This window comes from Tyto alba, unplaced genomic scaffold (genome assembly GCF_018691265.1).
Source record: "Tyto alba isolate M040663 unplaced genomic scaffold, T.alba_DEE_v4.0 Super-Scaffold_38, whole genome shotgun sequence".
NCBI classification, from domain to species: domain Eukaryota; kingdom Metazoa; phylum Chordata; class Aves; order Strigiformes; family Tytonidae; genus Tyto; species Tyto alba.
In genome coordinates, this window is record NW_024881313.1 from 33,993,944 (window position 1) to 34,009,839 (window position 15,896).

Here is a 15,896-nt window from a genome sequence, read left to right on the forward strand (position 1 = left end):
GCCGCGCAGCCGGGCGGGCAGGCAGCCAGCTAGGCCCCTGCCCGGGGGGGGGCCCCCCCGCCGCCCCGAGCGGCCGCAGCTGTTCCAGCCGGAGCTGCTGGAAAGCGGCCACGCTCCCCAGACTTTGTCTCCCTCGCACACAGCGCTGAACTCTGCTCCCTCCCCTCCCCCGGGGGCGGCCGCGGCTCCCCGCCGCTCGCTGCCTTCCCCCCCGCCCCCCCGAGCCGCAGACGCACGGCGGGGGGAGGGGGGGGGGGAGCTCCCCCCGCCTCCTGGCTGCAGCCAGCCGTGCCCCGGCTCCCCGGGAGGAGCGAGCGCCGCCGGGCCGGGCACCGTGCGCTGCCCCTGGAGAGCTCAGCCCATGTGGGGGGACGGGGCGGGGGCACCCCGCTACGAAGCGGCCACTTTCATATCCAGCTTGAGTGTTGTGTTTGTTTTTTTTTTTTTTTTTCCTTTTTTTTTTTTTTTATTCCACGGGGACGTCGGGGAAAATAAACAAATAAATAAATAAATAAAAAACAAGGGCGGGGAGAGGGGTGGGGGGAGCGAGCGGGCTGCCGTCCCCCGCGGGGTGCGGTGCGGGGTGGGTGTGCGGAGCGCTGCGCTCCGTCCCGTCCCCCGCTCCGCGGCTCCGCGCTTTCCCCGCAGCCCGCCGCGGCAGCCAGCCCGTGAGGTCAGCGGCGGCGGATGGGTGTCTGCGCCGTGGGACGGGCGGTGGGCGGGCGGGCCGGGCAGGCGCAGTGTGGGGCCGCGGCGGGGGGAGGAGGAGGAGGAGGAGGAGGGCGGGAGGGGTTTGTGTCTATGTGTCGCACTGGGGGGGGGGGCGGGGGGGGGGTTACACACCAGGGCAGCGGCGGCAGCGCCGGGATCCCTTCTCCACCCCGCGGAGAGGGAGCCGCCTCCTCCTCCCCCTGCCTCCTCCCCCTTTTTCACCCTTCCTCCTCCTTCTTTCCCCAAAGTTAAACTTCCTGCTCCCGGCCCGGCTGGGAAGGGGACGCGGAGCCCGGCCGGACTCAGCCCTCGGCACACACAACAGCTGGAGCTGTCAAAACTTCCTCCGCTCGGCCTCGGCCCCTGCCGCCTCCGCCGCCGCCGCCTGCTCCTCCTCCGCCCCCGGGGGCTCTGCGCGGGGGGAGGGCGCAGGGCCAGTGTACAATGAAGCGGCGGCCGCCGCAGCCGGGCAGCGCAGGAGCCGGAGCCGCCGCCAGCTCCCGGGGCCTCTGAGAGCGGGGGGGGAGCCCAGCGGCGGGATCAGCCGCCTCCTCTCGCTCGCTCTCTTCACCTCGCCCGCCACCACCCCCAGCCCCGACAGACCCCGCCGAGCCGGGGAGGGGGTGTTATTGTGTGTGAGACCCTTCCTTCCTCAGCGCTCTTTCTCTTCGCGCCCCCCCCCACCCCCCCCCTCCCCTCCTCCTCCTGCTCTCCCCATGCTGCTCCCCCTGCTACCTGTGCTGGTCGGCGGCGGCTGAGGCCAGCAATGCGAGGCGGAGGTGGAGGAGGCGGAGGTGAGGAGGAGAGGAGCCGCGGGAGCAGGAGGAGCATCGGGATCCCCATCACCATCCTCATCTTCATCCTCATCATCATCATCCATGTGTCTCTCTCGTCCTGCTGACTAGGATGTCAACGGAGGACAAGAGTCTGGTGGTGGCGGTGGTGGAGCCTCCTCAGCAGCAGCAGCAGCCCCCCGAGCCTGGAGCTCCCCCCCCAGCAGCAGCAGCAGCAGCCACAGACAAAAGACCTAGGGGCCGGCCTCGCAAAGATGGCGCTTCCCCTTTCCAGAGAGCCAGAAAGAAGTAAGTTCAGCGTTTGTGTGTGCGAGGCAGAAAGGGGCAGGGGGCAGGCGGCCAGGCGCAGGCAGAGCTGTCAGCGGAGACTCGGTGCTCGTCGCCCCCTCCCTCCTGCCTAATGCCATTTTGAGAAGGGCCCTTCTTTCTTCTCCTCCTCTCCCCTTTGCACTTTCCCCTCCTCCTCCTCCTTTTTCACCTTTGTCTTCCTCCGCCTGCTCTCCCTTTCCCACTTTTCTTTCACCGTCCCTATTCATTTCTTCTCCTCCTTCTTCGGAGTTTCTTTTCAGCTCTTCCCCCTTCCCCCTCTTCCTCCTTTTCCCCTTGCCTTTGCACCTTCCCCCTTCTCCTTTTTGGGTCTCTTCTCCAGGACGCTCGGCTGCCTTCAGCGTCGTCTGGCTTGACGGTAGTTCCTCGTAGCTTTCCCTTTTTATCCCCCCTCCTCTTTTTGGGAAAGAAAAGACGGTTCTCGGCGGGTGGCGAGGAGAAACGTGTGTGTGTGTGTGTGTGTGTGTGTCCCCCCGCAACCCCCCTCCTGACACACAGACAGACAGAGGCGGGTGCGGACGCGCACACGCAAAGTTGAGGCAGGAGTTTCTTCGCCGCCAACCCCGCCGTGTGCGCGGAGGTGGGGAGAGGCTGGAGGGGGGGGGGGGGGGAGCTGTCAGGCGGCGGCGGGACAGCGGCGAAGCACAACAAACACAAGCGGGGTTGGTGTGTGTTGGGGGGGTGGTGGTGTGGGGGGCTCTGTGTGTGTGTGTGTGTGTGTGTGTGTGTGTGTGTGTGCGCGCGCGTCTCTCCCTCGGCTCTGGCAGATTTCCCCTCACCGCGGCCTCTCCCCGCCGGGGGCGCGGGCGTTCGTTGGCCCCAACGGCCGCGGCGTGCCGCTGCCCCCCCCCCGCCGCCCCGCGCCCGCCCTGAGGGGGCCTCTCCCCTCCCTTCAGCCCCGGGCGGGCGCGCACAAGTTGCCGCAGCCGCGGGGACGGGGAGCCCTTGAGGGGGCACAAGGAGCGCCTCCCCCCCCACTCCCCCCGCCGAGAGACGCGGGCGAACGGGCGGGTACGGCCGCTCCGGCGCTGGTAACCGTGAGGTGCCGAGCCGGGCTGGGCGCGGAGAGGCCTGGTGGCCGCTGCCGCGCTGGCTGCGCTCCCCGCGGGTTATTTTTGAGAACGGTGGATCTTGCCGTGACATATCTGATGGCAGCAGTAATAGGGCAAAGCTGGGCGAGCACGTTTTGGGAAGAAACATAAGGATTTTGTTAGCAGAATAGCCTCTGCGCTGTAGAGTCAGTTGGAGCCTCGGGATTTCCGAGTTTGTTTCCCTTTGTTTTGAAGGGACGATTTCGGTTTGACACCCCCTGAGTGTATTTAACCAGGTGAGCTGCTGGTGCTTTGCTGGACGCCCACCCCAGACCTCGCCGTCTGCTTCTGAATCACAATCATTTAGGCTGGAAAAGACCTTTAAGATCACCGAGTCCAACCATAATGTCACAGTGGAAGTCCAAAACGCTAGCAAGGGACTCATCTGGGCTGGACCTAAACGCATGCAAAGACTATGCTTTACTCTATTATAACTTGTTTTTACAAACATATGTTACATAAATATCACAGAACAGAACTATCATTACTTTGGGATATATGGATTTTTTTGGTTGTCGTTGGTGAAAGCGTCCCTTCAAAGATTTTAACATTCACCCCCAGGTTTTGGTGGAGATAGATTGTTTGAAGCTCTCTCTGTTAATTATCTTACGTATTCGCTCGATACAGATTTTCATACAGCGATAGTCGGAAGTAGTTGGCAAACATACACTCGCAGTAAAGTTCTTAGGTTCACCTGCTTTATGCCTAGTTTTACATACTTTGGTTTTGTTACTACATATGGAATCCAAACCTTACATAGGAAACCTTTGAATATTTTATTTTAAAAGAAGTTTTAGGAAGAAAAATGCAAATACAACTGAAATGTACCAGTCTGCACAAAAAGCAAAATAGTGTTATTTGTGAAAGTTGACATATCTTATAGGCCAGTTTGAGGTTGTGTACATGGTCTTGATGAAAAGTGGGTGCTAAAGGGGTAATTCCTTTTTTTAGTAAAGTTTTTGGTGTCATGGGAATTTCGTCGACTAGTTTGAGGAGGAAATTAAAATTTCCTGTAAAAAATACTTATGCTGACATGACTATAAGCATTTGTGTAAGAGCCAGAAATTAAGTTAGCTGAGACAAAAATTAAAATGAATCAATACTCTTTTTCTTCACAGTATGATTGTTCCTGTCTGATGTGGTCTTAAGTGTCCTTCTGCGTCTTTATAGAAAACCTGTGGTGTTGGTAAAGGCATGTCATAAATGCTTCTAAAACTAGGATTTTATCAAAAATAGTTATTTTCTAACTTTCTCAGAGTAGGTATAGACTGGTCTTTTTTTTTAGTTGTATCCATTTTGGGGAGAAAATGTTTTTCCTTTGTAAGTTTTGCTGTTTACAAAACACTGATTACAATTAGCTAAGCAAGTGCAGAACTAAGTAAATTTTTTTTTTTTTTTTTTTTCCTTCTGACTGCTTGGTCCTGTCTTCCTTTTCACTTTGGTGCTTTCCAGTTGGATTAATGTGTCTCATGTAAACCAGATAAAAGAGCATATGTCAGACCATTTTCTGTACTGTAATCACATGTCTAAATCACTATTAGCCAGTCAAATTGTTCATTTGTTCATTTTGCTTTATCCCATTATAGGAAATGTTCCACTGAATGTTCAGTCTAAGTGCAGCCTAAGTAATGATAAAACAAAGAGCCCCACATTAAACCAGCAAAGCCAAAATAGAATAATTCCTCAGCTATGGATGCCTCCATTAAAGAACAATACCATATTGGAGAATGCTATAGGTATTTTACTTTCTCGAAGGCCATGTTTTTAAGCAGATTTTGATGAGTTTAAGCAGACAGATGGAAAACTGCCTTGAATCCGCTTCTGTGAGATGTCAAGGATTCTCAACTCTTCCCAGAAATAGGCTTATGTTAAGGGAGCACAGGGTTCTTCAGTAGGACAGCTCTGCACAAGTCTCTGTTACCCTGCGTTTCACCCGGTTACCTGTAAAAATTCCAGTGGTACTGAGGACACAGGTATATGTATAGGGAACAGCTGAGGCTTCCTATAGGTGAAGAACTGGGAATCAGTGGTGTCAGTACCTGGAGTAGAGTGTGATGCTAGAACAGCTTTTTATCATTGTTTGAAGGGTACAGCTTCATGAATAGCATTGTCAGGAGACTTAATCTTAGGTGAACAACAGTTCATTTTTATTATTTATATTGTAATTGTGCCTAGAGGCCAGGGCACCATTATACTGCATACAGTACAAATGCATAAGCAAAGATTGCTTCTGCACAAACAATTTCTTAATTTAAATGTAAAGATAAGACAGCATGTAAATGTAAGAAATGTATTGGGAAAGCACAAGGGAGCTGTGAGAGTGCTGTGAGCAAAAGAACATACAGAAGTTCAAGTACCCTGGCTATCTCTGCATCGGTGAATGATTCATAGGCATCAGACTTGGAGGGTATATTTAAAGGATAGTAGCATTGTCACCCTGAGGATTTTCACAAATAGCTTGTTTCCTGCCTGAAGTGCTAGACAAACACTCGTATTTTCTTTCTTACGTTTTGATAACTGGTAGAACAGCAGTTCAAATTTAAGAGATAGAGCTAGAATAGGCCATGCAGAGCCTGGAAATTGAGAGTAAGTAGGTTGTTCATCATATGGTTCATCAGGAAGAAGGAAGAACACAGAACTACAATCAAAGCAATGAACAAGGAAAATATTTTTGTAGTATCACCTTTCAAATGAATTTAAAAGGCGGAGAGATTGTATTTAGGAAAGCCAAAAAAAAAAGATAATAAAGTTGCATTACTGAAGATATAATGTATTGTAGGAGGACTTTCAGGTGCATGGTTAAAAATGAAGTCTTGATGGTATTTTATAGGAAAAATTGAAATAATTAGGGGGCATCTCATCATATGGCCTGAAATCTTGGAAATTTAACTCCTGTGCTTGGATTATACTTCAGTTTCCAGGCTGTGGACCTGAAGGATAGGAATGTGATCAAAAAGAAGTTGCGGGGGAAGAGTATTGGTTCAGGTTTAACTACATTGTCAATGTATGAACAGCTGTTTACTCATGAAAATGTATCAGAATAATATTGTACAGGTGCTGTAAATATTTTAGTTGTCTATTTTAAGCACTAGAGCTTTTTAAATCTATACAGGTTATAAACAGCACAGACAGATTCAGCTTCTTAGCAAAAATTTAGTAGCCAGAAGACTCATTGACAGTGACCATGAGAACAGTTATTTTGTAAGTCAGTATCTAAACTCATTTTAAGTTTTATTTTCAGCATCTGTCAGACTTTGATGTACGTTACAAATTATTTTTGCAAATATGTGTAGTTTAAAGCAGCATAGGATAATGATTTCAAAAAGCATGAGATTTGTGGAAAACTTTTTGTATGTTTATTTTGAATTACCTATGTTTTAATTTTCATCCTAGTTTTTCATTAATTTGGCCAATGTAAGCTGCAGTAGGTTTTCAAAGGCCATAAATCTCACACATGCAGATAGTTTTGAGGACACGTAAGCATAGCATTTTTTCCAGGAAATGATTATTTTAGAATTTTTACCATTACTTTAGCTGCATTTGCATTGGGGTAGGCCAATATTTAAAGATACCTACATTAATTTCAAAAGAACCTTAACATGTTGGATGGGTTCTCCTTATAGCTCAGTTGTGTTTCTTTAGTTTGTCACATACCTCCTATGTGATACTTGTATCTTTACTTGCCTGCCCTTTTCTCACTTCAAAATTTAACATTTGCAAATGTAGAATTTATATTGTGTTATACAATGAAAATGTTAGTAAATACATGTTCACAGTCAGGGTAAGCCATTACTACCTGGCGAGATGGAAGTCTTTTAATGCATGGGCTTTGTACAACCCTTGTACAGATGAGGATTAAGGTTTTAAAGCAAACGGTGGCCTATACTTCTGCCTGTACAAGCCATGTATCAAAATGTTTGGCCAAAAGCCAGAAGGTACATACCCAGTGACACAGTGTGAAGAGATGAGGCATGGGTGTAGGCTTCATACTCAGGAGGTGACACTGGCCCTTTGAAGGCCTTTCCAGTCCACTGTGGAACAGGACAGAGCTATGTGCAGCAGGGTCCTGTAGGAACTTTGTGCCATTTTCTTTGGCAGCCCATGTTGCATGACTTCCTCCATCATATCCATACTACCAAGCAATTCTTCATCTGTCTTACACAGTTCTTGTGTTGGCTTAAACTGCTCACAGTACTGTTTGCTCAGGAAGTAAATGATCTCCGATAAATGATCTCTATATTAATCTGTTGATTTTCAGTCCTTCATAGGACTTCTGTGATAGATGGCCATGAAAGTTGTTACACATAGTGGGTTTTACAGGATTGTTTTGCCATGATATCAAAGTTGATAAATATTAACTTGAAGTGGTGTCTTCATTTGTGTCTTAAGGGTGAGTGAGATTAGGCTTCATGCTGGAAATAGATATTTTTCTATAACCTTAGCCTAGTTTTCACAATTTGAAACAGACTGCAGTTGTAAATGAAGAATTCTTTGAGATTTTTTTTTTTTTGACATCACAGTTGTTAGTTTGTTAATGTTTGTATTTGATGATCCATTGAACTTCTGTAGCCCTTGTCATGAGAGGACCTCCAAGAGCTATCAGACAGTATCATGACAGAGCAAGTATGATGACAGTCTCTGAAATCTCAATGTATTAGGTATACCGGTCATAAGGCATGCTTTTGCAGAAGTAGGAATAAGAACTCAGTCTCTTGGTTTCTACTCTTTGAGCCATCTACACACCAGACAATTTTCATCCTGCATTCATTGACATGGGAGACTTTTCCCAGCTTGAAATAATAGAACACTTCTATTTTCTTGGCTTTGCTTGTGGATGTTTGTTGGTTATTTTTTTTTTTCTTTCTTTCTCGTTAGCATGTTCAACTCCTACTAACTTACTAACTTTTTGTCATTGCTCTTTCATAAGCTAAGTAATTGGAAATGGACATTTCTACTCTCTGTCGTCATTTGAGTTGAGAGATGGTTTTCCAAGGCAGTTGGCTTGCTGAGAATAGGTAAGCTCTGCCTTTCTAAGGCAATAGTTGTTTTTTTTTTCCCGCTTTGGCCCAGCTGTCCCACAACGATGCAGGAAGGGTAGCAGGCTCATGTATAACCAGAGAAAAGAGAATTTTCTTATCCACCACTAATGATCACTCCCTTATGTTGTTACACACTGATGCGGTGGACTTAACTTTTTAAGAAATGCTATCATAGGTACACTAAGATGTTATGAAACAGTAAACAAGTGACTAACAATTTCAAAAAATATTGAAAGCTTTTGTCCATTCTATGTTTAATATATTTTATTACCAATTCATGCAATCTGCATGATTCATATGGCACGGATAAATACAGATAAGATTTTACTGTAGCAAGTACTGTTTACTAGTAACTTGCATTGAATTCTGTGTTTTTTGCTTTCATTTTTACTGTTTTTTACTAGAAGGATGGCACTAAACATTCCCATTCATGCCATCCCCGAGTTTGTCAGATGGGGTAATCAAAATAAGTTTGAGCACTTGCTTCAAGAACTACATCAAGTAAGTTCTTGTAGCACTGATGCTTTTGAAAGAAAGTAAGATGAAATAAGAAAAAGCCCTTAAAATCTAGAATATTCATTACTGAGAGAAACACAGGCAGTGAGTGTATGGAGTGCATCAGGTGGTTATTTTCCCCAAACACCATAAATCTTAAGCTGGCTCTGGCAGTGAAGAGAAGCAGCAATGCTGCCTGCCCTCCACTCCCAGCTGTTTGTTCTCTCCCATGTGCTGACCCAGGCGTTTGTGTAGCCATGTGGTGAACTGCATTGGAAAATTGATCTGGGTTAAAACTAACCTGGCAAAGCAATGTGGTTGTGATAGCGTGAGGGAGGCGGCCGGAGCAAGTGGCCAGGCTGTGGAGAGGCAGGGCTACGGCTTTTGGTAGCACTGCCAGCTTAAAGTAGTATCTGCAAAGCTATAGCCTTGCTTGTCTGAAATTTGAGGGTGTTTGGGTTTTAGGTTGACTTTGAGTTCTTCAATACAGGAGTTGTCACAGGAGATTGTGAGAGCTTTTTACAGCCTATACTCATGTTATATATGCTGGTTGGGGTTTGTTTGTTTTGTTTTGTTGTTTGTTTTGTTTTGTTTTGTTTTTTTTTTTTTTAAAAATGCTGTTGAGAGGGTTATTCACAGCGTATAGGCAGATGAGCTGTTCTCATCTAACTGATTCTTGCCCCAAATGTTGGCAGTGATTAAATCAGGAACTTTGGTTCTCACTTTGATCCTCAGAATCATTCTTAAGCTGAATATTCAAAATACCCTAAAATAATAGTATAAGTAAAATGTTTTATGTTGACAGTAGTTTATGGTATTCTGAAAGCTCCTTCCTACAAGTATATCAACATATAGGCATTATAGTAAAATAACATGAGATCTTGCTTCTTTCAGAATATTCTTCCCTTTCAGATTTTTGCAAGTATTTTTATTAACTCAGACATGCACGAAATCATATTGCCAGACATTCCAATATAAATATAGAAATACTCATTTTCAATGCTGTATTTATCAACATTCTACTTGCTTTTCTTGAAGAAGCCGCTGGAAACCCTATCAAACTAGGATGTTCCCCCCAGACTTGGCTTTGAGCAGGGAGAGGGAAAAAGAGGCCTTTTTTCTCTCCTGCTGCGTCATTACTGACAATAAATTCTTGCCAAAAATAGTTTCAATTAGGCTATCAGAAAAAAATCAGCTTTAGGAAACTTTACCAATTTTTAATTTTGCCTATTATATTTTTATATTCCTTGGAGCATGTACATTTGAATCACTTGCATGGCACAATAAGATAAAAGGAGTTTTTGGTAGCAAAGATGTGGTCCAAATGTGTAGTCTCTGCCATTGAACGTTTACCAGCATCTTACATGACTGTTGGAGAGCACCTTGTCTGCTGCAGACTTCTGGCACATCCCAGGGTTCATGGAACCCAGGCCACTCCAGTAATGGTATCTACCCTCCTGTCTTTGTCGGGCAGTGAAGACTGTCTGCAGTGTTCTTAGTGACATTTTTCTCAACAAAACATGATAGGATGGTTCCATATTGTTATTAATAAAGGGGGAGCTATGGTGTATTCAAACTTGGGAGATTTATTAGTAAGCCATTTCATAAATCTAGCATGTGAATTATTTAGGTTTTTTCCTGAAGTGTGGCATTGAGAAGCACAATGACATTCTTTTAAATAAAATGAATATTTAGTTTTGTTATATCACCACAGATGAATGGAACTGTAAGGCCAAAAAAGACTTCAGGGTGATCTTGCTCATCCTTCTGTTTTGTGTATCTGTACCATTTCTGACAAATGTTTCTCCAATTTGGTTTTTAAAGTATTTGGAGAATGCAATTATACTGCATCTCTAGGCAACTGGTTTCAATAACTAATTTTATAAAGTATAAAATAAATGTTCTTTACTGCTGATTAAGCCAGTTTTGTCTTCTATCACTCACAGTTAAGACTCCACAGCTGAAACAGAGAACAATTTTTATATTAAACTTTTATCTTTTAGGATATTGTCTCCTTTGTTCTGCACTGAACAAGCTTAACCTCTGTAGCAACTTAATGTTGACTTACCTGATTGATCCTTTGGAAGTTTGCTAGTATTTACTAAGTTTCACTTGGTTGATATGAACCACTTTTCAATTTATCAGAATGATTTTTATTAAGATCTTGTCCTCCAAAATGTTTATAGCCCCTGCTTCAGCCATGTGTCGTATGCAACTCTTCCATGTAAATGAATTTCCTCATGTAGGTCCTGGAGGAAGGAACTTCCTTGCAATGTTCTCCTACCTTGATTGAAAATAATTTGCAAATAAATACTTTTGTGAGTACTCTATTTCATTGTTGCTGACCTGTCTTAGGGCAATTTCACCAGGACTGTATTATAGAAGATGATCACTCATAGTTTAGAGATTACTTCTGTTTGTTTCGGAAGTATAGTCTGAAGTTCTTCCAGTCCTGCTGACTTGAAATATTCTCCAATTATTTAGCCTAATAATCAGTTTTTATTACTGGCTACAATAAATCTGTTTTATGAAGGCTGAAATACAGAGAACGGCATTTGATTCTGTTTTGTTATCCGTTTGTTCTTCTTTCACATTGTTATGTACTGACTTCTGTGTTTTTATTCCTACTTCTAAAATACTTCTGAAACTTTGTTTGCCTTTTATATTGCACAGTGGTAATAATGCATGCTGTGCTTTTATCTCTTCTGATTTTTATCCCTGACAGTTTATGCTGTTCCTTTATATTCATTAAAATGCCCTTGTTTCCATTCCTAATGTGATTCTTTCTAGCTTCAGACCCTTATTACTAGCTGCTTTTGATGCAGCCCATATTGTTCATACTGTATTTCCTATCTCTCCCCTGTGTTGGAATACTTTGCCATTGTGTGTATTCCAGTACAATAACTGCCAGTCCTCTTTTAAATTGCATTCTTGAGAGATTCTAGCAACAAGTTCAGAGAGTTTGTTGAAATTTGCTTTTCTTATTTCAGTTAATTGAAGATAAAAATTTGTTCTCCTTTTTCTACTGCTCTCATTTTTTCCCCTTCCTTGGCACAGTGAATGCTTCTCGTTACCACTTCCAGCCAAATCACTGTACACATTGAGATGTTTAAAATGGAGCCTGCCCTAATAGAGTGAAGTGTGAAGTAACTGCTCTTCTGGCATCCTCAACTTAGTGAAACAGTTGTCCTCAACATTTTCACAAACATGTTGGGCTGTTTGTTCTGTTATTTTGCTTTTCTATTAGATGTCTGGATGATGAAGGCCTCCTCTTACCCTCAAGACACGTGCTCTGAAAGCCTCTGTTAGTTGCTTCAAAAGGCTTACCATCTTCCCTTCATTTGGTCAGTGGAAGTTTCTCTCTCCCAGCCTTTCCAGTTCCTTATTCACTAAGTTCCATTCTCTGTTCCTTACGTTTTTGTTTCTAATCCAACTTTTTTCCTTCTTCTGCTTTTTTCCCCCCTCCTTGTAATAAAAGCAAGTGAGTATTGTATTTTTTTCTTACTATGGCCCACTGGACTGCACGAGACTAGAACTTCGCTTAGAAATGGGCCAAATGCCTTTCATTGTGGAGAAAGTCTTGGAAAAGGGAATTTTGAAATAAAACTCAAGAGAAAAGAACTGTTCATTTCAATTTCCATAAATTTCACCATGTATAAATTGGGCTAATTCATGGCTGTGCTTGTGTTTTGTATTGGTTAGTAGCACTGTTGTATCCAGCAATAGTGTTGTGGTACCTGAAGCACTCATCTTCTTCACAGTGGCCATGTCTGTGCTCATAAAAAACCCAACAGGGAATGTTTGGAGTCACTGGGCACTATTGTCTCTGTTGTCAGATTATTGCAGTGGTTGCTTGTGCAGTTTTGACCTTGGCCTGCCAGCGCTCTTCCAAACAGTTCTCAAGGCTGGCCCAAGGGTTTGTGTGGGTTACACACCACTCCCAGCTTATTTTACATATGGCTTCATTGTTTGAGAGCTTGGGAGTCAGATAGCATGGATGTAGGCTGTTCTGTGCTAGTCAGCCTGAAGGTCAATGTCACCAATTATGTTTGATTTACTAGTATAATGATAACCATTGGTTTGGGTTGTGTTTTTTTTGGTTGTTGTTTGCTTGTGGGTTTTGGTTTTTTTTTTTTTTTTTTTTTTTTTTTTTTTTTTTTTTGTTGTTGTTTGTTTTTTTTTTTTTTAATTGAAGGAGGAATTCAATGAAACTGATAGAATTCTCATCAGTTTTACTTTCAGCCTCCTGGGCAAACACTGTACCACAGTTAATGTTCTCTAACCCATAGGGATGTAAGTTTAGGAAGAACACTCACAGCAGAATTGCTCTAGAGGGAGCAGAAGAGATGGGATGTACAAGCCATAAGGCTCTGGGAAATGCTGCCTTTCAGTGCTACTTCAGTCTTCTGACACAATTTTTCCTGGTTCATGTTTTGCATAATTAACCTTGCATCAGGCATCCTGGTAGAGATTTATACAAAGGAAAGTGCAAAACAGATTCAGCGGGAATTCTAATTTATTTTTCTGCCTGTGTCTTCCAGAAACCCTTTAGCAGAGAACTGGCCCCAGAAACAGGAGGGTAACTCAGGAAATAAATGATCTGTAAGCAAGATTATTTAACAAAATTATTTCCCTAAGGTCTTTCATGTAGCAGTGAGGGTTGGCTCATGGCTGGCTATTCTGTCGCCTCTTTTTGTAATGGAATGTGAGAGTATTCTTTGTCCTGTCGTGTGCTGTGTACAGTTTTTAGATACAATCATTTCTATTTTGATTGTGTTTGTTGGTAAAGAATAAATACAAAAACTTGGTAAACTGGCTCATATATTTTGTGTGTTTTACACGTGGTTTTCTCAGATGAGGATATGTTGGTGGAACAGAACAGAGAAAGTCCTGTTGATTGTACACCTACTTTATGGACAAGCAGAAAATCTTAATCTCAAGGCTTGTTAACCAGACACTCTCAGTGGGCATTTAAATTACTGATAATTTAATGTAAATAAATATTGTTTTAAGAATATTTTCAGTTTGCTTTTTTCAATTAATGTGTCTTTTTTTCATTTTACTTGCTTTAGACTGTGGTGATAGGCAAAAAGAACCTGTTTTTAAATTGTTAGATTGACCTTGTTATTTTAAGGCTTTTTTTAGACCAATGAGAGTTTCTTGTCTATACTTAGTTAATATGCTCACACTTCAAAAAAGTGAAGTCATGGCTGTCGTCTTAGACATGTATAAACTTGTTGAGTTGAAGCCTGGGCTCTCAGCTATCCTATATCTTCTAAAGTGCACTGTTTTCCTTGTTTGACTAGAATTTGGGAAAGTATTGCGATAGGCATTTGCTAGCTAGCTTTTATCTAAAGACTGTAAGTGTTGTTAGATCATGTTGTTGAGTTTTTCCTGTTAGGTTTTTTGGTTTTGGGTTTTTTTTGTCCCCCAATATATAGCCCAGACTGAACTTGGGGAATATACAGCTGCATGGATGTGACCACGTCATGTGGTGTGGGAGCATATTCCATAACAGCCATTACTAATGGGCCTTGGGGACAGGGCAGAGACTGAATTCTAGCTCCTATAGTCATGTCACCTAGGTTTCTTTTTCAGCAGTATTGTGATGGTCCAGTTTCTATCTGAATTGTTTTCTTTCAAAGCTTTAAAAGAATAACAATGCCCATTTTACGACTCTAAAGGAGCTTACTAATGAATAGGAGGAAGTGTACTCAAATTCTGCTGAAATCCTTACGATTAGTCAGAAGAGAGAACTGGGTATCTCTGAAATGCGATTCAGAAGGACTAAGGGCTGAGCAGGGAGTTCCTTAGAGCCATCTAATAGGAAGTACTGGACGAAGGTGTTTAGGTGTGATTTAGGCCATCTGAATATCACCTTTATGCCCTGATCTCTGTTGTCTGTACTTGGTTTATTCGGGGCATAAGTTATTTCGAATAGCATCCCACCATGAGATTTCAACACTGTGTATAATTACATAGCCGTGTAATCAACAAACTGAACTTCAAAAATATTTGTAAACCATTTGGGGATCTGTCTCTGACCTGCTTTGAGCAGGAGGTTGGGCTAGCTGGCCTTCGAGGGCTTTTTCAGTCGGAGTTATTATATGATCCTGTTCTATGAGCATCCTTTCTGATGGTCATGTCCATTATCTATGTTGTACCCATTGCTCTCACACAGTGAATTTTGTGTGATAACCTTTATTTTGTAGGAAGTGTTTTCCTGTATTATTACTTGAAAGAAAATAGTTTACTAAATCTTTTTGTTTCATTGTCTGTGTTCCTTATTCCCTCTGTCACCTGATACTTGCTTTATCTATTAATCTGTGTGATTCCACATATACTAAATAAATTATTACTTCCTTGCCACTTTGTTTTAGAAATGGTGTCACCTGGCATTCCAAATTTTCTTATTAAAGAGTATATTTAAAAGTTTATCTGCTAGTAAAGGGTAGGGCTATTTTGATAATTTTAAAGAAAATCTGGCAGAATTTACATTCTCATTGGATTTCCATCATGTGCTGTTGAAAACAGTTTTGTCCTGTCTGTGCTAGCAGCTAGCAATGGATGTCAGTAGCAATGAGGCATTTTCTGATGGCCTGTGAGTGTTTAGGTATTGCTTATTTTCTACCTCTTCTCATCTTGAATCTTCCTTTCAATTTGTGATCTATTCGTCTATACTGGTTTTTAGTCCTTTCTGAATTCATTTGCTCACCTCTTTATTTCTGTTTCTGGTAAGCAGTACTACATTATTTTTTCAGCTATGCAACAGTTTACCTGTGCCAACACTTAGTAGCACTGTAAAATGGACACAGGTCATGAGACTCTTGTCTCCTGTGCAGTGTTCCTGTAAGAAAGCACTACATACCATGCTATTTCAATACCAGGTAAAATAGCGCTGTTGGGAAAGTGAAGAAGCAAGTAAGGAAATCTGAGATGTCTAGAGATAATGTGAGATTTGAAGACCTATCTTTTTTTATTTCCGGTATTCTTTTCAGAAATATTTTTTAACCTGATACAGCCTATGCTTCTCCATTGATACCACTGTGTGCATTGTGTTACTGGACAAGATCTGGTGACACTTTGTGAGCTCAAGCTACCTTGAGTCATCTACGCTGATGCCCTCTGGGAAGATAGCAGCCACAGAGGCAGAAGGGTACACTCCAGCTTGTTGTTTGGGGTTTCTACCTCAAATTCACATTCATCAGTGAATTAAGTGTAATGGTAGCCTTTGCATGGGAATGTCCTGTTCTGCCATCTCTGTTGCAGGGATGGTAACCTTTGGCTGAAGCTTGGAAAGGCATCAGGGAAGAAAGACACCTTGAGCCTTTTCAGTAATCTTTGCCAAAGCCTGTCTGTCAAAGCCCTAAGAATAGATAGAATTTGACTCTATGTAGAAAGCCATTTCAATTACCTAACTTACATTACTGTTCAAATTT

At 43.2% G+C, this 15,896-nt stretch overlaps 1 protein-coding gene and 1 long non-coding RNA gene across 15 annotated transcripts in view; one reads left to right on the forward strand and one right to left on the reverse strand.

Moving 5' to 3' along the window:
* The window catches only part of LOC122154345, a 41,992-nt gene extending 40,470 nt beyond the window's left edge, over positions 1-1,522 (reverse strand). For both annotated transcript variants that reach the window (XR_006166235.1, XR_006166234.1), the window contains exon 1: positions 1,447-1,522. This is a non-coding gene — a long non-coding RNA (uncharacterized LOC122154345). The remainder of the gene's footprint in view (positions 1-1,446) is intronic.
* KMT2C (lysine methyltransferase 2C) overlaps positions 824-15,896 on the forward strand; it is a 201,933-nt gene continuing 186,860 nt past the window's right edge. For 9 of the 13 annotated variants that reach the window (XM_033009705.2, XM_033009708.2, XM_033009703.2 and 6 more), the window contains exon 1: positions 824-1,793. In XM_033009705.2, coding sequence (XP_032865596.2) covers positions 1,618-1,793 — 176 coding nt within the window. In that variant the 5' untranslated portion in view covers positions 824-1,617. Of the gene's footprint in view, positions 1,794-2,466; positions 2,499-15,896 lie in introns of those variants that run through there. The other 4 variants (XM_033009711.2, XM_042802234.1, XM_033009700.2 and 1 more) reach the window with 3 other exon arrangements.